Raw genomic sequence first — 23,476 nt, 5'->3', positions numbered from 1 at the left:
CCTTATATGTTATAGGATTATTTTTATTTCCATATCTAATCATATCACTGTTTAGTTTGTAGTTGTAAGTCGGAAGTTTATTGACTGCATTGTATTAATTATTAATTGATATTACTGCATAAATAAACTTTGTTATATTACAAAGAGAAGTGTTTTGGTTTGTTTTGCATACATCTGTGTCATGCTGACGGGATGTCAGTGCTCGGATTCAAACCTTCATTCATTGTTTTTTTTTTTATTCGAAAATCGATATTCTTCGGATGTCGATTTTCCTAAGAAAACAATCTAATATTGAGACTGTTTTAATATTCGGTTATTAGTCCCTGATTTCAGGGTGGTGCCCGTCAATGTTAATCCTTATTAATATTCTATTGATTTTTGATAATTGATAATTATCTTTGATTGAATTAGAATGATCAATAAGCTAGTGTTAATTTTAATGTTTCATCGATGTTAACAATTGATAAGTGTTGATTTTAAAGGATTAAAAAAAAGCTAACATTGATTCTCATCAATGTTCTATTGATTTTAATAATTAATAATTATCTTTGATAATTATTAATTATTGCTAATAACCAAACTTGCTCCTAAACGTAGCACGCTACATTTACTGGAGTCCTATATGAGGTTTTAATGAGTTAGATCCAATTAATTAATTTAAATATTGATTAATAACTACAGAAATAATTATTAATTATTTCTGATAGTAACACTGATCTAAACAACCAGTAAAGCCAGTCTCCTTGACGGCGTGCCTTACGAACTAGCGCGCCCAGTCGGTGCTGGCCTGTTTGAAGGCTTTCAAACAGGGAACAGCGGTTCCACTGAAACTTTTTCAGAGGCTCCTGGGGCATATGGCGTCCTCGGCGGTGGCCACCCCACTCGGGTTGATGCATATGAGGCCGCTTCAGCACTGGCTCCAGACTCGAGTCCCGAGACGGGCATGGCACCACGGGACACACTGCATGGCCATTACGTCGGTCTGTCACCGTCTTTTCAGCTCTTGGACCGACCTCTCGTTTCTACGAGCAGGTGTTCCTCTAGAACTGGTCTCCAGGCGTGTCGTGGTCACGACAAATGCTATTTGCAACAGGCACGCAGCCGCCGGCCTCTGGACGGGCCCGCGACTGCATTGGCACATCAACTGCCTCAAGTTATTGGCAATTCTGCTCGCCCTGCGGAGGTTCCGGCCATTGATCCAGGGCAAGCACCTGTTAGTTCAGACGGACAGCACGGCAGCGGTAGCATATGTCAACCGCCAAGGCGGTCTGCACTCTCATTGTATGTCACAACTCGCCTGCCGTCTCCTCCTCCGGAGTCAGCAGCACTTCAAGTCGCTGCAAGCCACTCACATCCCAGGCAACCTCAACACTACAGCGGTCGCGCTGTCACGGCAGGTTTCCCTCAGGGGAGAGTGGAGACTCCACCCTCAGGTGGTCCAGCTGATTTGGAGTCAATTCGGACGGGCACAGGTGGACCTGTTCGCCTCTCAATAATCCTCCCACTGCCCGCTCTGGTACGCCCTCACCGAGGCTCCCCTCGGCATAGACGTGCTGGCACACAGCTGGCCCCCTGGCCTACGCAAATATGCGTTTCCCCCAGTGAGCCTGCTTGCACAGACCCTGTGCAAGGTGAGGGACGACGAGGAACAGGTTGTCCTGGTAGCACCCTACTGGCCCACCCAGATGTGGTTCTCGGACCTCACGCTCCTCGCGACAGCTCCCCCCAGTGAATTCCCCTGAGGAAGGACCTTCTTTCTCAGGGACGGGGCACCCTCTGGTACCCGCACCCAGACCTCTGGAATCTCCATGTCTGGTCCCTGGATAGGACGTGGAAGACCTAAGCGGTCTACCACCCGTGGTGGTAGACACGATCACTCAGGCTAGGGCCCCCTCTACGAGGTGCCTGTATGCCTTTAAGTGGCATCTGTTCGCTAAGTGGTGTTCTTCCCGACGCGAAGACACCCAGAGATGCGCAGTTGGATCAATGCTTTCCTTCCTGCAGGAGAGGTTGGAAGGGAGGCTGTCTCCCTCCACCTTGAAGGTGTACATTGCCGCCATAGTAGCACACCACGACGCAGTTGACGGTAAGTCCTTAGGGAAGCACGACCTGATCATCAGGTTCCTAAGAGGCGCCAGGAGGCTGAATCCCTCCAGACCGCGCCTTGTTCCCTCATGGGATCTCTCCGTAGTTCTTCAGGGTCTACAGAGAGCCCCCTTTGAGCCTTTGCAGTCAGCCGAGCTTAAGGAACTCTCCTTGAAGACTGCCTTCCTGACTGCGCTCACTTCCATCAAGAGGGTAGGTGACCTGCAAGCATTCTCTGTCAGTGAAACATGCCTGGAGTTCGGTCTGGGTTACTCTCACGTGATCCTGAGACCCCGACCGGGCTATGTGCCCAAGGTTCCCACCACCCCTTTTAGGGACCAGGTGGTGAACCTGCAAGCACTGCCCCAGGAGGAGGCAGACCCAGCCCTGTCATTGCTGTGTCCGGTGCGCGCTTTACGCATCTATTTGGATCGCACGCAGAGCTTTAGAGTCTCTGAGCAGCTCTTTGTCTGCTTTGGTGCACAGCGTAAAGGAAGCGCTGTCTCCAAGCAGAGGATCGCCCACTGGCTCATTGACGCCATAACTACGGCATATCTCGCCCAGAACATGCCGCCCCCGGTAGGGCTACAAGCCCATTCTACCCGAGGTGTAGCGGCTTCCTGGGCCCTGGCCAGAGGTGCCTCTCTAACAGACATTTGCAGAGCAGTGGGCTGGGCAACACCCAACACCTTTGCAAGGTTCTACAACCTCTGGGTGGAACTGGTTTCGTCCCAGGTAGTGGCACGCAACACAAGCGGATAAGCCCGGGATAGCTGGCCGGGTGTATCGCTTGCACATAGCGCCTTCCACCTCCCTTGGAGCTGAAGACGTGCGCCGTTAATTCCCAGTAGTGTTCACAAACTTTGTTCCCTGGCTGACTTCCTCTGAGCCCTGTGGCAGTCGAGTTTTCGGAGAGACTCGCTGCCAGCCCAGTACACACGCTAAGAGCCCTGTTATGGGGTAGGTGCTCCGCATGTGGCGGTTCCCTGTAAGGCTAACCCCATGCGATATATATCTTCCGCTAGTTCGTTTCCCTGCTGGCAAACTGCATCTTCCTTGGGCAGAGCCCCTCTGCCCCAGTCTCCATGTTTGTAGTAACTCCTCCCCCATTGGGAAGGATCTACCTTGTAGGCTCTCCACATGGTTGGAAAGACCATGTGACGTATTCTTCCGCTTAAATATCCCCCCTCTCTTTGGGCGATGTGTGGTCTCCACGGTGTCTTCCCCTTGGGAGGGACACCCCCCGACTAGACCTGGTGGCCCAGTCGGATAATCCCCCTTCTTTTTTAGGGAGTGGAAAAAGAGAAGGGGAAAAGAGGCCACGACTGGGTTAAGCTTGTCTCTATCTTTGGGTAGTCGACTTGTCCCCAAAAAGGGCCGTTCGACACTCATAACTATGTTGGAGTAGGTTACGTGTCGACCTGGTGTGCTGGCTATGAGGCACACAGCAAGTCTGCCCACCACACACCGCCAGTTCAAGTAACACAGTTCAGCCAGTTGTGGCGTTTCGTATAGGGACCCCTAGTGTCACTACATCGACACAACGTTGAGTGAGTGACAGATAGGGAACGTCATGGTTACTGGTGTAACCTCTGTTCCCTGATGGAGGGAACGAGACATGGTGTCCCTCCTGCCACAACGCTGAACTACCCGCTGAAATGGCCGGACCTTATATTGGCTCCTCAGCATAAAACCTGAATGAGTGGTTGCATACCAGCTCCTTTTATACCCATATGTCCGGGGGAGTGGCATGCAAATACCACTCGCCAATTTTCATTGGCCTTTTATCAAAGACCAGAGGTGTCTCAGGCTCCCAAGAGTGACCCCTAGTGTCACTACATCGACACAACGTCTCGTTCCCTCCATCAGGGAACGGAGGTTACACCAGTAACCATAACGTTACACACAATTCTCCGGTTATGTCCATAAGGTAATCTAACGCCATTTCATGCTTGAGCAGTGTGAGTCGATGGGAAATATTGTTGTCTTTCAGAAAGCATAATCCTTTTATAGTTTCATTAGCGAATCCTGCCATAGTGTAGGTGATACTGTCTATGTGATCTGCAAGGAATGTTACTCCATACCATGGAAAAATCCCTATTCCCCATTTTTCCCCTGAAGATATTCACCAATTGAATGACTCTATTTTTCAAATTGGGCCATGGCTCGCTTTAACCTATTTCATTTAACTCTTTCACCCCTCAGCATCATTATATTGTGTAGTTTCAATTTTAGATAGACTATTGTTTACCACAAATGTTTAGATTAGCAATAAAGTCTTGTTTGTATTCAAAGATAATTTGCATGCAGTTTAATCCATACCGTGTACATATTGAGCGCTAGCGTTAGTTCAGTCAGGCCACGAGATGTAAGCTCATTATCAGCTGACATCCAACTGACCTACTTCCTCTAATCACAGTAGTCTATTTATCAAAGCCAGCCTATATATATATACACATCATTCTTGCCAGGCCAATTTGCCAATTTTATCAAATAACAACATCCACTCCAATCAGTCGGTAGTCTATCGTATGTTTGATTTCCACACTGCCAATAATTGGAGTACATAAACCCTATCCCTAGGTTCACATGGTTTCTGAGACTTTTGTTTACCACAATTGTTTTGCTATCAATTGTCATAGTAATATTCTTATCCATGTTATAGCCATCGACACCCCACCTTTATAACAGGATAGTCTCATTATCCCAGTTAAATACTCTCGGCATTTGGACATCCCCACAAATTGCCCTGGGCCATTATGACAGACACATCTCAGATGTTCTGATTTTTTAATCCCAGTCGATCATAGATCCAACTCTATGGGTGGCGGGTTAACACCGTCACAGAGCATTAGCCAACATTTTTTGGTCTCCGGCAGAGTGTTGTTATTGTGGCATCCAAGAATGCTTTGGCCGCCCTTCTGCACCCCTTTACTCAAATAATATAACAAGCCCCATCAAAAGTTTTGTTTCCCATAATCTTCAATTATCATTTTGTCTGTGTCAAAACCCCATGGCTTCCATTCTGTGCCGGCCATAACCCTTCACATTTGAGTGCCATTTTGAACATCCTGCCATTCTATGATTCAGTAGATTTACTTCTGGGTATTAGTGATGGTATTAGTGGTATATAGTGGTGGTGGTGTAGTGGGCTAAAGCACATAACTGGTAATCAAGCTGGTTCAATCCCCACAGCCACCACCATTGTGTCCTTGAGCAAGACACTTATCTCCAGGTTGCTTCGGGGGGATTGTCCCTGTAATAAGTGCACTGTAAGTCACTTTGGATAAAAGCATCTGCCAAATGCATAAATGTAAATGTCTGCCAAAATGCATAAATGGGTATTAAGTAAATTCAATTGTTATACTTTTTCAGATAAAAGGAGAGCTAGTCCCTTAAATCCATCTAATGAATTTTACACCAAGATCACTTTTACACCATTTCTTAAAACATACTTGATTACTTGTTCATCAGTTCAATTCAGTTGATATATCAGGGTAGAATACCTCCAAGAAGTGAGTGAGTGGCCTATCAGAGAGGCAGTCAGTGCCCCCCCCCCCCCCCCTTGTCTGTCCAACACTGGCCCCAACACCTTACGACCAATCAGTTAAGAAGAGGAACCGTATACAAGACTGGGTCACACTTTGGACGGTTCTGTGTGTGTCCGAAAAAATTACACCATCACGCCCTTGGTGGGTTTCTTCTTTTCTGTTGTGGTTGAGTAGGATCTTATGAGCAGAAGAACTGTTAATTTCCATGTTCAGAGGCCAGCAGTCACTCTAAAATTCCTCAACGTCATAAATTGAAGACTCTGCTCTGCTGACTCCAAGGAGTCTAGCTAAAACTGGCATCTGGCTAATGTTGACCGTCTTGAGAACAAAGAAGTGTTCTGTGGACACACCAAAATTCCTCGTCATCCAGGTTGTAAATCAGGAATTCCCTGAACGTTAATGGTCATCACATGACTTAAAGACTACTTTTTTGAAGAAACCCTCATGCCAGAAATCTAAAAGAAGTTCCTTTGTATCATTAATTTAGTAACACATGAACACATCCTGTGTCAGATAAAAACATATTAAAAAGACACAGAGCTAAAGCAGACTCCCTTATGAGACCCTCATGTTTGCAATGGACAACACAATTCTAATACTAAGACATCTCATATTAATCCATGAACATTTCACACAAAGTCACAGTACTTCGCTGAGTTCACCCTATAAAATGCACAGAATATCCCTTTTTGTACCAAAATGTACACAATACCTAGCCTTGCTAGATAATTCTGAAAATGATGTTGTTATGGCCTATAATCACTTTTCTAACTGACAAATTGATGATTATAACAAAGTTTTATTCATGTAATTTTACTAAGAATGGTAACCATTCATGATAAAGCACATTGTTGAAATTCTTTCTGCATTTCAGGAATGTTTATATTTTTGATACTGTATATTCAGTTGTATTCAAGATATATAAAATGTATGATTAAAATGCACTTTTTGAGCGGGAAACGATAGCCCTCACACACAAAGGATCATCAGTCACCTTCAGAAGGAGGGAGAGAGAGATGATCACATGGTATCTGAAAGGATGCTTCTGATTGGCTCGGGACACCTTTGGGTTGTGGCCAGCCTCAACAGTATGAAGCATCCATGCCTCAAACAACCCCTCTTTTCATGCTCTTCAACAAACTATACACAATCTTAACAGAGGTCCAAAACATTGACAGAACAACCAAAACTTTCTACAAAGATCCAAAGAACCAAGCAATGCAAGGAAATGCAAGTACATCTCAGACTTTGCTGAAAGAACTGGTGTCTCTATAATGTAATTCAAGTTAGACTGAATTAAGTATCAGTGGTTCTCAAGGCATTGTCTCTAGACTCCATAAAGTTCATTTTCTCTGTACAGATCATTTCATTCACCTTCTGTTACAAGTTACTCAACAACCTGTTTTCATGTTTGTATATGTTACATTAGTTTTTTTATGTTTAGATTAGCAATAAAGTCTTGTTTGTTTTCAAAGATAATTTGCATGCACTTCAATCCATACCATGTACATATCGAGCGCTAACGTTAGTTCAGTCAGGCCACAAGATGCAAGCTCATTATCACCTGACATCCAAGTGATCTACTTCCTCTAATCACAGTAGTCTATTTATCAAGGCCAGCCTATATATATATATATTATTTCAACACATCATTCTTGCCAGGCAAGCACCTGATAACAAACAAAGCAGGCAACATGGCTTGACACGGCATGCTCCCATTACATTTAACACATTTAGCTTGTCTTACCTTTCTCCTTCATGATGGATAGTCTGGAGGTAATCACGGAGCCTTGAGGATACACAATTCTTAATTCAGAGAAGTGGAATAAATCCCGCACCCAGGTGCAACTCCCATTAGCACCTATACACGCAATGTACATACCCGACAAGCAGGCCACTTGCAACCCCAATAATGATCAACCATTCCTGTTTTTCCTAGAACTCAGGACTGTGATCTTCATTCATCCACCACTGATTTTTCACTTCCACATGCCACAGCCAAAGTTAGCACATCCCTAGCAAACACTCATTCTCCATCTCTGGAAAGACTTAGCTGCAACATTCCACGCAACCTCAGCTCTTCACAAGGATACTGCTTGCGACCTAACTGTTATATCATGCTTGCAGTGTTGCAAGATGAATCACCAAGTTTGCATGCCCCTCACACGCACGTTTCACGAGAAGTTCAACAGTCAACATCAAAGACCTCTTCAAGCTCTATTCAAGCACACAATTACTGTATTGCATCTATTGGTCATAAGTTTCGTCATGATTGATGAATTTAGGTCTAGTAAGAGTCGATAAGGATTCATTCCCTGGAGCCCCTTGTTCCTTAAACACGACCATCGCTAACGCATCTTTTATCAGTCAGCGGCAGAGGCACCTGGCGAGGCAACAATGGTATCATATATTCTGCTGCAACTATATTATGCTATCCACATTATTTTCAGCTAACCAGGGTGCCGCCATTATCAACAAAATCCCTCTAAATGTGGGGCCACACAAAATACTGTGGGGCTTTCTGAAAACCTCTGTGGGAGGCGGGACCAGGTCCCCATCTTATTCTTAAATGTAAATGCAATCCAGTATTGCGAATCAGGATGGACTGGAATGCTGAAAAATGCATTGGCCAAATCTACTACAGAAAAGTACATACTATCATCAGGAACTTGTGTTAAGATTGTGTGGGGATCTGGGACTACCGGGGCTCTAGCATAAAATGCATAATTTACTGCTTTCAGATCTTGAACAAACTTTTAAGCTGTGGGCTGCCCTTCCTGTGAAGCCTACTTAACTGGAAAGATATGTGTGCAACAAGGGGAATCTGGACATGGCACAATCCCTACTTTCTCTACCAGTGACTCAAAAACAGGCATTATGCCCTCTATAGCTTCAAACTTACACATTAAATCCCTAGCCATTAAATTCACTGGGCGGCACAATGACCGCAGAATTAGTGTTTACTGCCTTGTTTTCCTGTCTCACTATCAATCACAAACAATTGCGTTGTAAATTATTCTCTCATCATTTTACAACCCCCCCCCCCCCCCCCGCTGCTATAGTACCTATACTCTGTCCACTCAATTTTAGTCACTCTGGCCATTCATATGCTTTTAACACTGAGCTCCTGAGTCTACTACAAAAAAACTATTTTGTTGCCTGCCACAATAAATTTTTATTACAGGCAACATTTTGTGTGGAAACATTTCTTGTATCATCATACCTTCTGTTTGGTTTATGCTGTGTTTATTTACTGGTGAATCTACATGTATGTGTGTGTGTGTGTGTGTGTGTGTGATTTTTGCTCACCCTCATCCAGTCCTGCTCCTGCCTCCGCCGCTAGTCAATATCTGACTCTGCCACGGCCCTCCCTGGTCTACCCCCTGTCCATGTGGGTGCGGTATTTCAACACATGGTGTTTAGTGTCTGGCAGAAGCCCATCCACCAGGCATGTTTTTAGCTGCTGTTCATAGGGGCTATCACTGCCATGTGTGGAAGGGGTTAGGCTGCTGTGCACACGAAACACATCTGAGAGACGCAAATGGTAATCCGATACAGCTTCTCATTGGTTTTGTTTACAGTCTTTAACTTTTCCCCAGTCCATTCTTTTCTTATAATGAGCCCTCAAACAAGTGACTAAATGTTCAACAGCCACCTGATAGTCAGAGCCATTCCTGTCAGTCTAGGGTTTATTGTCCTCGGGCCAGGTTTTGTCTCCCATGCCTTGAACATGGCCTCAGTTTAAGCTACATTTTTTGATTAAGAGTCTTTTAATCTCACCAGTCATGGGTCGATGTTGGTGGATCAGTTCTCGGAATTGAACCCCGAACTCCTTGCCATCAATCTCACTGGGGTATGGTATGCTGGCCATTACCTCTCTGAGGTCACTGTCAGTCCAGGACTGGTAGACCAGGATAGTGTGTGGGGTCTTCCTCTCCCCCTCGTGGATTCACCACCTTGACATTGTTTCTACTTTCCATTCTGCATATGCCTTGCAATCTACTTTCTTTTTCTTTTTAGAATCTACATCCTTGAAATTTTTCTTAAGCTTTTCTATTTAGTTAAAAATAATTAGGCTAAAACTACAGTTTTCTTGAAATTAATTTTCTTCCCATAATGTCCATTGTGCACATGTCCAATCTCCATGCTTATCACACATAGCTTTAGCACATCCTCCATACTCATTTCTTTTATCTTTACTATAGTTTTTACCCATCCTTACCAGCTATTTCAGCTTTAATTTAAACAACCATTAATCACATACCCCACACAACCTGTTATAAAATTATTATTTCTATCTATGCAGTCACAGACTGCAACTCGAGTTTTACTACCCCAGACAGTCAGTCGACTTTTACCTTATACTGTCCCAGACAGTTACTCGACCACTCTGTCCCGGACTATCATTGGTAGCTTGTCAGCTCACGTGAGATTTTCCCTGTTGTCCCTAAAACCCCTTTGACAACATTGGGGTGTGGCTCGGACTCAGGGACCCAGTCCTTGGCTGTGCAGCTTTACCTTACGCTGTAGATCAGGGTGAACCTGAGTTAGGCATCTCGGACGAGCCCCAAAGTTGTCATGGAAATTCTACACTTGGAATTCACACAAATGAGCAGTGTTCCAAACACACAGGACACAGTGCAGTCTTTTCTCAGCTTTATTCGTTCTCACAGCCAAGGAAGAAGCTGGTGTCTTCCCACCCCCTTACACTTGTGTCAGGCTTATATTGGATGTGCTTATGTAAGCTGGAACATATAGTTCTTTATTCTTTGAGTAAACAAGTTCTTAGAATTGGTCATTTCACAATACCACCCCTACCCTAATCTGACCACAGCAGAATTCTTGTTGAAAACAGGAAGGGAGATATTATCTTTTTTACTTGAAGGCAGAATGGACACTTGAAAAACAGGATGGACATAGAGCTGCTCTTATACTGCAGTTTCTAGCATAAAGATAATCATACATAAATCATAACAATGTTTAATACACCTAACTATTATAATTTCTTTCACAATGACACCATAACATTCAAAACCCAACTTTTACCCACCACTTAAACAGGAAGACACTTTTTTATAGTGTAAACAAACCTAATAATAACAATTGACATTCTATAATGCTTAACAAATCATGTACTGTATGTCCAAATATTGATTCAAATAATTTTGATCCATATACTGTATTTCCAGATATTTTCATATTTGAATGTACAGTACATGATCTACTGGTTTGTTAAGCATTATTTAATGTTTGTTAATGGCGTATCACTGAATTGATTTATCAATTAATTAATGATTATACTACATAATGTTCCAACAAAGAAGAAGATAACTTAAAGTGACACTCACCTGACAACTATGTGTTAATGTTTCAGAAGAATCTGCTTCTGATGGAGTTAATAGATTGTGTTTATCATTTTGTTGAAGTGATAGGAGGAGAGTTTTTTTAACATTCTGGTTAGACAAGTTTTTGTTGACATGCAACATACAGTATCAATAGGACCAAGCTTTGAAAGTAGATCATCAATGTACAGTTGAAATTTGGATTGAATCCGCCAAGCTCCAGATAATATCCAAATTTAATAAAAATAAATAAATAAATAAGTAAATAAAATGTATTATGTTAAAACTACACTTGCAGAAGTTGAATTTCTTGAGTGCAGCAGTCTAGCTCTCGAAGTAAAAATCCCATTCATTTCCTCATACGGGAATATATTTTTAACTCCAAACAGACCTACCATGAGCTCCAAGGTTGTTTATTGATGGAATATACTTTTGTTGAAGCCTTCAGTCCGCATTATTTGAACTTCATGTATAACAGTGGAATTCCTAGTGAAAATCAAGGCTACACTAAAATAAGATAATGTACCCATTATCCTGAAGATAAACAATCCGCAAATCGGAGAATTGCGGTAAACAAAGTACGCCAAAAGAGCTATTCAGCGACCACCCACTTTCATGACACACTCCGAATGACACAATCAACACTCTCAAACTTATTAGAAACTGTATGTGTGTATATCTGACTATTCTGAAATTAAATTGTTTCTGTACTTATAATGAACAACTTTAAATTAAGTTTAAAATTTTTCCATCGCCTTTAATTTAATTACGTCATTTGCGATGCGTCATGGGATTGTAGTTAATTCCCTCACAAAATACATTAGGTACACAGTCTAATACTTTTTTGCTTCAAATCAAAGTTTGTAACCTTGTGATTAACCTCGGAGTTGGTTTATTTTGTCCATGGCTTAGAACAATTTAAAAAGGATTTTATGAAAAGTCTATGAAAGAAAATAATAGGCAAAATACTTTTGGAACCAATATGGCTGAAGAAGTGAGCGGGCACTGTTGTGCTCTATTGTACATTCTTAACCTCAAGTTTGAATTGCACGTCTACATCCTGTTTGCTATGTCAAATTTTTATGCCAATAAATTATGAACGGTGCACAACCCTAGTCCTAACATGAATATATGGGCTAAACTTTTTATGCTTGTGTTTGTCTTGTCCAGTTTCATGTAGGCGAATTTGTATTGTGGAAATCTGAGGTTGCTACAACTGTCCAGTCAGCCATCTATAATCCTACATCTTCTGATGCCAAGGACAGAGAAGGATGGCCACCAATCCCCAAATACCCTCTAAAAGCTGTTGTATATTACAGTAAGTGAATGGACTGCTCGAAAAGACAATGTTGTAATTTTTCATTCTTGTCAAATATTTTAATCAAGACAACAACATGAGGATTATGCACCTTCAGCTCTGTCTGTTATTGCGTTACAAATATTTACAAATAAACTTGAATGTCATGTTTTAAGAACGTTAATTATTATATGGTAGTGTACAGTAGGTAGTTTTAGCTGTTACTCTGGAAAAGGGTCAAAACTTCAAGATAAGGAGTTAGTGTTGGCTAAATGTATGGCTCTAGAAAAGTGTCAAGAGTTAAGCCAAGCTGAGGTACATGCGAACGATAGAATGATTTAATTTACAGGGTTATTGTAGATCTAATTCAGTGTTTGCATTGTAAATCAGGTATAACATGGATGCATAAATGCCAATAATGGCTTTCAGTATACTGACTTTTTCCACACTGTGTGAAGAGTTAGGACAAAACCAAATCAACAGAACCTCTGCTTTTCTACTGCTTCCCAAAACATCTTATATGTTTTCATCTGTGATTTATCAGACAGTGTCATTGATCTATTATATTTAGAATGAATTAGAAACCTTACTTAAAGCAGCTTCCACATTACTCGCATTGGGTCGTCAGCAGACCTCTCAATGCCAGAGTCTAGCGCCGCTTTGATCTCAATGTGAAAAGTGCTGAAGAGAACGTCTTGTTTTAATTTTGCCACTGGCATTGCCCACATAATGAAATGTCAACTGAATTGTCCGGTTATCATTGGCTAACACTTCATAAGTGGAAAATGTTTGAACTTTAAGCGCTGCATTACAACACTTGACGGAAGTGCAATACGGCGCCATGGGGTAACACTCAAGCTAACGCTTCACTCCATAGAGCTCAATGTACTTGGCAATGCTGAGTCATGTGGACACCCCTTTAGATAGGTTTTGCTCATAATGGATTTTGATTTTCCAAGAAAAAGGATGGCATATTTGGTTAGGTTTTTTATTTTGTTTACTTAAATGCATGATATGAACAGGACACTTTTTGATTATTAATTGAAATGTATTCCAAATCATGAACTTCTTACAACCCCATGGCAACTTTGAATCGCAGTTTAGGTCACAATAGACTGCAACAGTCTGATTCTGGATGTGAAGATCCCATCATTTTTTCTTAAAGGAATTGATTTTTAACGATAACTTAAAAACCTTTAAAGACAGACCTACCTCAGGCTCTGAGGTTGTAAATCGATGGTATATGCTTCTGTTATAGCCATTAGTCCATGTTATTTCATCTTCATTAAAAAAAAATAATAATTTTTTTTATGAAACGCCTAATGTTTAATTGTGGAATTTCTGGTGAAGAACTACACAATCAACCCATGATCCACCAATCAGAGAACTGGGGTGAACAAAAGCTCAGTAAAGTGTTCCACTGGACCGGTCACTTATTCAAACTAAGTGGTTTAAGCTTTAGCCAAGTCTTTATTGACTTTTGCTCTGCTAATGTGTTGTGGATGACATCTCAAAAAATGTCTTATCGTGCATACCGTATGATGTGTGTGTGCGTGCGTGCGTGCGTGCGTGCGTGCGTGCGTGCGTGTGTGTATCAGTAATTCAGTATTCATTGCTTATTATTGCCCAAGTGAAGACTCATTCACACAATGCTTCAGTTATTTTATTATGCACATAGAATCCATTGCCAATACATTTAAATGGACTTTGTTGGAAGTATAAAGTTGGAATCAGTTTTGGTATTTGTTTATAGTCTCAGTGATCCAGGTGTTGAATATGCAGACCTAGTGGAGACAAAAGAGAGATAATATACAAAGGGTTATATTTTGTATATTGTGATTCCAATATTTTTGTCAGCTGAACCTAAATCGAGATCTACATTTTTCACTATTATTTTAAACAATGTTTATGTAGGTTATCATAAATAATTAAAACAAGTTATTTAATCAGTTTTATAAGATAGAAGTGTTCTGTATTGATGATGTTAATTGTATAAGTGTTTATATATATATATATATATATATATATATATATATATATATATATATATATATATATATATATATATATATATATATATATATAGTGCATTCATAAAGTATTCAGACCCCTTTATTTTTTTCACATTTTGTTATGTTGCAGTCTTATGCTAAAATGCTTTAAATTATTTGTTAAACACATCAATCTACACTCCATACCCCATAATGACAGTGCAAAAACCAGATTTTTGATAACTTTGCAAATTTATTAAAAAGAAAATGAAATATCACATTGACATAAATATTCAGACCCTTTGCTATGACACTTGACATTTAGCTCAGGTGCATCCCATTTCTCTAGATCATCTTTGAGATGTTTCTACACTTTGATTGGAGTCCACCTGTGGCAAATTCAATTGATTGGACATGATTTGGAAAGGCACACACCTGTCTATATAAGGTTTCACAGCTGAAAATGCATATCAGAGCAAAAACCAAGCCATGAGGTCAAAGGAACTGCCTGCTGAGCTCAGAGACAGGATTGTGTTGAGGCACAGATCTGGGGAAGGCTACCAAACATTTTGGCTGTAATGAAGGTTCCCAAGAGTACAGTGGCCTCCATAATTTTTAAATGGAAGAAGTTTGGAACAACCAGGACTCTTCCTAGAACTGGCTGCCTGGCCAAACTGCACAATCGGGGGAGAATGGCCTTGGCAAGAAAGGTGACCAAAAATCTGGTGGTCACTCTGGTTGAGCTCCAGAGATCATGTGTGGAGATGGGAGAAACATGCAGAAGGACAACCATCACTGTAATACTCCACTGATCTGGGCTTTATGGCAGAGTGGCCAGACTGAAGCCTTTCCTCAGTGCAAGACACATGAAAGCCTGCTTGGAATTAGCAAAAAAAAGCACCTAAAGGACTCTCAGACTGTGAGAAACAAGATTCCCTGGTCTGATGAAATGAAGACTGAATTGTTTGGTCTCAATTCCAAGCATAATGTCTGGAGGAAACCAGGCACTGCTCATCACCTGTGCAATACCAACGCAAGAGTGTCTTATGGACAACTCTATGAATGTCCTTGAGTGGCCCAGACCGCGGACTTGAACCCAATCAAACATCTCTGGAGAGACCTGAAAATGGCTGTCCACAGACATTGAGAGGATCTGCAGAGAAGAATGGCAGAAAATACCCAAATCCAGGTGTGCGAAGCTTGTCGCATCATACCCAAATAGACTTAAGGCTGTAATCGCTGCCAAAGGTGCTTCAACTAAGTACTGAGTTAAGGGTCTGAATACTTAAGTCAATGTGATATTTCAGTTTTTTCTTTTTAATAAATTTGCAAAGTTATCAAAAATCTGTTTTTTGCTTTGTCATTATGGGGTATGGAGTGTAGACAGGGGCGGGGCCAGAAGGGTGGCACGGGGTGAAAGGAGCTTTGTCAAACCAACTCGGACCCCACTAGTGTCCTGGAGATGGTGCACAACGGCTTAACCCATCTGTGTCGTGCGTGGTCCATAACAACGTTGACACCCAACCCCGGAAACCCCCCATGCTGTGACGTCTGGCAGGACACATCGGTCCTCGTCAGCCGAAATACCCTGAACACCACATCCTCCCCCCACCCCCCCCACCTGGTCAGACAGAACTCCTGCACAGAACCCCCCCGCCACCCCTTACCAAACTCTTGCTACACCTTTGCCACCCCTGGCAAAAAATCCTAGACACGCCCCTGAGTGTAGATTGATTTAAAAAACAAAAAAAATACTTTAAAGCATTTTAGCATATGGCTGCAACATAAGATGTGAAAAAAATGAAGGGGTCTGAATACTTAATGAATGCACTGTACATATACACAGTATATATAAATATACATACATACATATGAATTTATTACATTTGGGAATTTATGGCATTGGCATTTCTGTCATAATTTCAGAAACGCCTGATTGGGAAACTCTATATGACATAAGCTTTCTTTTAGGTAAAGGCAGATACATTTTCTGTTAAAAAAAGGAATAATTCCTGAGGGAGAAATTATTTATCATACCTTGGTATAGATACCAGGCTGATTTTTCCCAGCACAAATGCCACCTGCTGACACAATACCTTGTAGTACACCATTGCACACCAGTCCACCACCAGAGTCACCCTGAGAGAGATGAGAAATTAGTAACAGCAATCAGTTAAGAACATATTTGGAGACCAAAGCAATCTAGTGAATGTCTTTTATTAAATGTATTGAAATGTGTCATGCATTACATAGCAAACACCCTTTCCTCCCTCCAGATATCCAGCACAGAACATTGATTCCGTGATAAAGCCTGGGTAGGAGTTGTTACAGTCACGATCAGAGACAGTGGGAACCTCCAAACACTGCAGCTTATCAGGAACATCACCAGCTATGGCAGTGAACAGACAATGAGATTTAGGTGAAAATGACGTGTATTATTAGAATTGACTTGGTTGTGACTTGATACATTTTCACTGAGAAAACAATGTATCTTGAAACAGACCTATAATGCAGTAACTAAAATGCTGAACCTATATGTTGTCAAAATTGAGCTGAAAATTATGACTGAAAATGTGTCTCATGATCTGTCCTGTGACAGACAGGTTTGGCACAAGTGTGAAAATTTCAGTTAATACAAAATCCACCATAAAACCAAATAATTTTAAAGTCATTTTACTTAGTTTTAGTGATGGCATACAGTAGTTACTGTTTTGTAGAATAGGTGCCTGTAATGCACTTGGCCTCTAATTAAGAAGATGTACTCACTGCTGATATTGGTCAATCCCCAGCCAGAGACATTGCACCTGGTACCAGCAGGAGGATAGCTTGTGGGAAGACCCACAGGCTGAACATACTCATTGAGGGTAGCGGGTTTGCTCAGCTTAATCAGCATGATGTCATTGTCAAGAGGGCGAGGGTTATACTTGGGGTGAGGGATGACGTGTTCAGAGAGAATGGTCTGCTCGGTACACTCATCAACCGCAATGTTGTGCTTACCCAGACGCACCTCTATACCGCTATCGCTTCTGTAAGAGAGAGAGATGGTGTTATAGAAATACTTGTCATTTAAAACCCCTATGCTGTTATATTTCCTATGTGTGAGGATCAGAACAAGATTTAAGTTGTTATTGTCTAAAAATGTTCCCCTCAGCTGCAGCTCTCAAATCCCATTCTCCATTCCCTTCGTTGGGTGTAGTCTGATTACAAAGTTACTCGTAAGTGTAATCTTAAAGGGATAGTTCACCCAAAATTCTGTCATCGTTTACTCACCCATGTGTTGTTATAACCACATACAGTAATATATAACAAATATAAATAACAATCTATAGTGGCAACAAGGAACCTTCAGTAGAAGTTGATCAGAAGACCTGAGCGCTCTGGTGGGGGAGTAAGAGTGTAGAAGTTCACTGATATATTGGGTGTGAGACCAGATTGTGCCTTGTAGACATAAATTCGAATTTAAAAATCGACCCTGAATTTCACAGGAAGCCAGTGTAGAGATGCTAAAACCGGGAAAATGTGATCCCTCTTTCTTGACCCTGTTAAAAGCCTAGCTGCCACGTTTTGAACAAGCTGTAGGTGGGATAATGCAGTTTGGGGCAGACCAATGTACAATGAGTTGCAATAGTCTAGATTAGTAGAGAATAGATTCATGTCTATGCCCAGCCTCATTTGTTTGAAACAGAGTATTAATAAAAAAGAGAGATAGAGGAGGCAGGAATGTCCGTCACCTCTTTTCCATTCTGACCCGGTGAGTATTTTTGACGGACCTCTAACTGAAGAAAGCGATTCCTCAGTGAAAACATTCGGTAGGTATTCTTGGCCAAAATCAAGTGGTTTTTAACCGGCTGCTAAGACGCTGGCTTCAATGTACTGTTAAGAGAAAGTTTTTGGGCAGTGCCAGTTCATCGCAGATGGGGCTACCCAGTGCGATGGCGAAAATAGAAACCAAGCGATCGACAGAATGTCCCGTCGCTCATCACGGCTGGTTACGGCAAAAACACTGATTAACATAGAAAATATACTTTTTAATGCATGCCGTTAGGACACAGTGTGACTGTGCCTGCCTTCAGCCTCCTCTGTCGATCTCTTTCAGTTGGACTGAGAATTAAAAGAAAGCTTGGCATCAGAAATATTTAGTAAGTTTGGTTGTCTGGTTTATGTGCAGCTGTGTTGTGTTCTGTTGTTAGTATCACTGTGGTGCTGCAGACCTGTTTTTAGCTAAACAAAACAAGTTTTCACTTGAACGCCCCATTTTATGACAGACACTGCTCTCATGCAGTCTCATGAACACGCAGAGGAGAGCAACTGTCGGTCAAATGTTTCATTAAATGATAGATTCGATTTTGGATTGTTTCTCACCAAACCTCATAGTATGTTTTCATGACAATTATGAGTCTCATGGAATTATTTATTAGACTTCAGAATTATACTTTTGCATGCTTTTGAAGCTTGAAGAGATGGACACCATAAACTGCCATTGTATGACATCACTAAACACAACTGTGGCAGCGGGGGTGTGGTCAAGTGTCCGTCCGGAGAGAGAGAAAGCAGTAAGGGTGCTTGCACCTGAGCTAGATTATGTTTAACACCTGTCTCTAATTGCAGTGAGCATGGGGAGAGTGGCATATAAGTAGCCACGCCACCAGCAGAGGAGAGAGAGTCTGGCACAAGGAAGGCCACGGTGCTTCTGAAGCTGTTGCGTTTAATCTATTGTGTTTTTGAAACTGATGTGTTTAAGTAATTACGTGCCTGTGAAGCTGATGAGTTTGTGAAGTTGTAAAGCACTGAAGTGGCTGATTAGTTGTCTTACCTGAGCCTGGAATACCCGCTTCCCTGTGTTCTCCTTCCCTTCTGCTGTGAAGTTCTTTACAACAACTTTTTTCCTTTTTCTTTTTTTTTTTTTTTTACAATTTCTCCCTTTGTGTTAAGAAAAAGAAAGAAAGTCATATGAGGTTATAACAACTCAGAGGTGAGTAATCAATGACTGAATTTTCATTTTGGGGTGAACTTTCCCTTTAATACTTTATAAATTCAACAAGTAGTTCAACACTTTACAAATTCTTACATTTAATTCTTGTAATAAAATTACATTTGCTGACCTTCAGTGAAGTTAATTACTTACAGTACTTTAAAAATAATATTTATGTAGAACACACTTAAACATGATATATGTTCATATGTATGTCTGTTTTCGTATCTGTTACAGATGAAAGGCGTGCATCCCATAACGAGTCATTGTAAGGAAGATACTTGTGGTGTTGAGTCTATGACTTGCAACAATGAAATATGGGCATTATTTAAATCTGTTGCAAGGAAAAGTGTAGAAAGTAACTTAAAAGCAAAGATATTCATAAAGTGATTACTTTTTTATTAATCACTAATAATGAATCACTCAATAATTAATTTGATTAAAACTTTAGATCAGTTATTAATTTGTAGTGGATTCCTTTTTTTTTATTTATTTTTTTTTAGTAACTTTGATTGGCCAAGTGGTGTTACATGAAAGCTGATATCTTGCATAACAGCACTGGAACATTTCAATATATGTATGTTTAGTGGAACGACCCGTCCCTCCCTCTCGTCATTGTCGCCCCGCCTCTGAGGGCCATCTTCAGCCAGGCTCACGATGGGAGTGGGCAGGAATAAGAATAGGCGCATAGTTAATAAGCCTCGTTTGGGCAGCAGGGGAATGAGGCACACCTGATGTGTGTTTGGCCTCGTCACCGCATCCAAATAAACGTAGAGCGCGCATCTTCTCAGGGAGGCGGCTTCTATTCTCCATGTGTGCACCTTCTGGCATCCTCACGGGTTCCAGGAGCAGAGCGGGGAGGGTACTGGCTGAGTTAGATGTGCGCCAGACCCACTCCTTCGGAAACCCCGGTGCGGGTTAGATGAGTTACCGGGAAAACCGCTCGTATCGTGGCCGACGGGCACAGATGCCACATATAACTTTGTTTGAGTGGAAAGAGTGGTGGGGATTTTGATAAATCGTTCATTTTGATTTCTGTTACTGATTAGTTCACTGGAGATTACATCTTTACACAAGTAGGTGGTGACAAATGAGCATATTTTATGTTGTGAGCGAGTCACTGAATCATAGACTCAAGTGATTTGTGAAACAACACATACGTAGTCGTACATGACCAGAACAATGGAAGTGGATTAGCACTATTCGTTCATTTAAAAGATTATTAGTTTTGTCTGAAACGTAAGTTATTCAATATTAGGCTACTATTTATTGGTTGAACTCTTTTATAAAAACAATATCATACTCTCAATCATGCTTTTGTTCTGAATTTCAGCATGATATTCAAAACAACAACACTCTTGTTTGTGTGATATTGCTTAATAAATATTGAGTTAATTACAGACTAAAAAATGCAGTGTCTAATTTCTGCAACACTAGCAACACCAAACAGAATTGGAAAAGCAATGAATTTCAAAAAAGTTTCAGGACATGTTCACATTCATGTTTTCATTTGAAAAATCACTACTTCCACCATGTTTACGCCTCTCATCCACACTGGAATGGTGTTTTCCTCCACCAAAAATGTTATAGGGAATTTTTATATTTTATACTTGCATAAAATGCATACTGGATTATGTTAGAAAACTGCAAACAGAGGATTCAAACTTTATTTATTAGTGTGGTCATGGCCACAAACATTTCTCCTGTCCTCCGTTGTTGGACAAACAGGTAGTCCCACCTCAAACTCACGGCATTGGTTGAGCCAATGTTGTAATGTAAAACTACTGCAAATTTGCCTATATAACTGCAGCAATTACACACTGCCGCTTTAACAATAAGATCTGTATTATTCAATATAAATATTTTTTTTACTACTAGATTCGGATGTCACTTACGATTTGTAGCAATGGGCAGCAGACACAACCCAGTTCTCATTGATCAGGGATCCACCACATCGACCAACACTAGAAATCACCAACGCCTGCCAGGGCTTAGAATGCGGCTCACACTCATTTCCACCAACAATCCAGACATCCGTCTGAGCAACTGCAAACATTCAGTTATGTCTGTTATCATCATTATCTGTCTCTGTAACTTATGACACTCTACATGCAGCCAGCTATTTACTAACGTAGTCCCTTTAGTACATATCTTTAGGTGTTAAACAGAAGAGACTTATAATTCTCAACTGGTTTCACTTCAGATTTTACATTGGACATCAAGTTGCAACCTAACACCGTACTAAAATTGTTTTTCAAACAAAAGGAAACAATAATGCCCTTAAAATAAATAACAATTTACTAATATTACAGTAAACTTCACAGGCCCAATAATATGCACAGTTGTAAACATGACAGGGACAATGGATAATGTTTTAAATGCATAAACAACAGTAGAAGTGTGATTTACCAACCCAACATATGAAACAAACACTGGGCTAATTATTATAATAGTATTAGACATATTACCAAGTGACAAATGAATCAGCACCAAAACATCATAGAGTTCCATTGGGCACAGAGCCTTTGATGTCCACAACACAAGATATGGCAAGTGTTTTCTCCTCCGTTTTTTAAAGGTTAAACCTATTTATTTAGCTGTTCCTGTTATTGTAACTTAATTTGTAGAGCATGGCATTAGCAATGCCAAAGGTCATGGGTCTCAAGTTCTTTTAAATAAAAGTATCTCCTAAATGAAAATGAATTTCCCTGCTGCACAAAAACATTTCAGAACAGACCCCTTTATTGTGTCATGATACACCAGTTGAGAACCACTGCTACGTTTAAGGTCCAAATTATCAGTTTTTGCTGATTTTCATACTCACATGCAGCTCCAAGAAGTACAAGTAAAACCAAAGTCTTCATGATTGCTTGAAGATCCTGTTCAGTCTAACACCTCACACATCTACCTGTATTTATACAGTTAAGAAGAGGTTCAAATCACATTACTGTGACAGTGCGCAATCAAACATCAGCATGGAATATTTTTAGGAAGAGATGTTATCTCGAAGAAATGCATGTGGTGGTGTTTCACGTGAATCAGTTATTAGTAAGTGAATCAGTCAATTAGAATTACCGGCATTGTGACCCATTGAGTGTGACTCAACAATTTCACAGCTACAGCAGTATTATGTTTCCCGCAAACATGCATGTGTTTCTTAATCTCAGTCACTCAGTTTTACAAGTTCAGAATTTACTGATTTTTTTATTTTTAATTTTTTTTTAAATTATTAAAACTGTATGTGTTAACATGTTCCATGATGTTTTCAATGCTGTTACATTCAAAACGTTTCGGGGTTGAATGCAGTGGAAAAAGGTCAAACAACAATAGCCAGTAAACATCAGTGCACCATAACACTTACAGTCAGTTTTCTTGTGATTTGTGCAAAGAACAATATTTAATCTTAACAAAAGAAAGATTTTGAAAATATTTATTACTGTGACGTTTTCCACATAATAGAGTTGAACTATTGAGCTTCATGAGGTCAATATGAATGCACACATTGAAATTCTGATGAAAACAAAGAGAAAACTCAGTTTGAACCCTGTAATCAAACAAAGTTTTATGATGCTAACTATGACAATATCAAAACAGTTTTGAAGGAGGGAAACGTCAGAGCATAAAAGGATTAAACGAAAGGGACAAATCCTGCATTTTCTCAAACAGTGAAAGCACTAACATCTCAATAAAAACGGCAAATTTAGGCACAATTCAAATTCTTATTCTTCACCATTAAATTATAGATGAATGGGGACTCGCAAATTGGTTGATATATAAAAAAGAAAATATAGATATACACTATATATATATATATATATATATATGTAACATGTTTTTGATTGACATTAAACAGACTTAAATCTATGAAATAAAATGACTAAGTTCAGTAACCTGTGTAATTTATGTCAGTATTAAGTCATGGGGACATAAATAGCACACAATAAATGATCAACACATGGATGACCTTACACTCTAAAAATTTTACTAATTTATCAAATAACCGTATGATCATTACGTTGTAACAACATGCTTGTTTTAATCCCACTTCACATAACTGCACTCAAAAAATGAGTCTTTGGCTTAACTTAATTCAGTTAGAGAAAGTTTTTACACAAATACACCACATAAAAATACACAATACATGTAATTAATTGTGATTTCTTCATCAGCATCTGATGTCATTGATTCAGTTAAAAATTTGATTTGATTAGCAGCCCTCAAAATAACACTTAATTTCA

At 40.5% G+C, this 23,476-nt stretch overlaps 1 protein-coding gene across 1 annotated transcript; it reads right to left on the bottom strand.

The window, feature by feature from the left end:
• Positions 1-13,922: 13,922 nt before the first annotated feature.
• Positions 13,923-22,179, bottom strand: LOC127438729 (trypsin-2-like). The gene is made up of 6 exons (XM_051694550.1): positions 22,063-22,179; positions 21,134-21,284; positions 17,033-17,292; positions 16,516-16,655; positions 16,304-16,405; positions 13,923-14,059 (listed from the first exon to the last, which is right to left on the bottom strand). The coding sequence occupies exons 1-6, from the start codon at positions 22,100-22,102 to the stop codon at positions 14,006-14,008; spliced, it is 747 nt and encodes a 248-aa protein (XP_051550510.1). The 5' UTR covers positions 22,103-22,179; the 3' UTR covers positions 13,923-14,005.
• Positions 22,180-23,476: the final 1,297 nt, after the last annotated feature.

This window comes from Myxocyprinus asiaticus, chromosome 50 (assembly GCF_019703515.2).
Source record: "Myxocyprinus asiaticus isolate MX2 ecotype Aquarium Trade chromosome 50, UBuf_Myxa_2, whole genome shotgun sequence".
Lineage (NCBI taxonomy): Eukaryota > Metazoa > Chordata > Actinopteri > Cypriniformes > Catostomidae > Myxocyprinus > Myxocyprinus asiaticus.
This window is presented reverse-complemented; position numbering and strand designations above follow the sequence as displayed.

What these genes read in the sequence shown, in the direction of transcription:
- LOC127438729 (XM_051694550.1), bottom strand. Translation starts at nt 22,102, where the DNA reads ATGAAGACTTTGGTTTTACTTGTACTTCTTGGAGCTGCAT. An exon ending in TGTACTTCTTGGAGCTGCAT is followed by an intron (nt 21,285 to 22,062) that starts GTGAGTATGAAA and finishes GAATGTTTGCAG; the next exon opens with TTGCTCAGACGGATGTCTGG. An exon ending in GAGGAAAGGGTGTTTGCTAT is followed by an intron (nt 16,406 to 16,515) that starts GTAATGCATGAC and finishes CATCTCTCTCAG; the next exon opens with GGTGACTCTGGTGGTGGACT.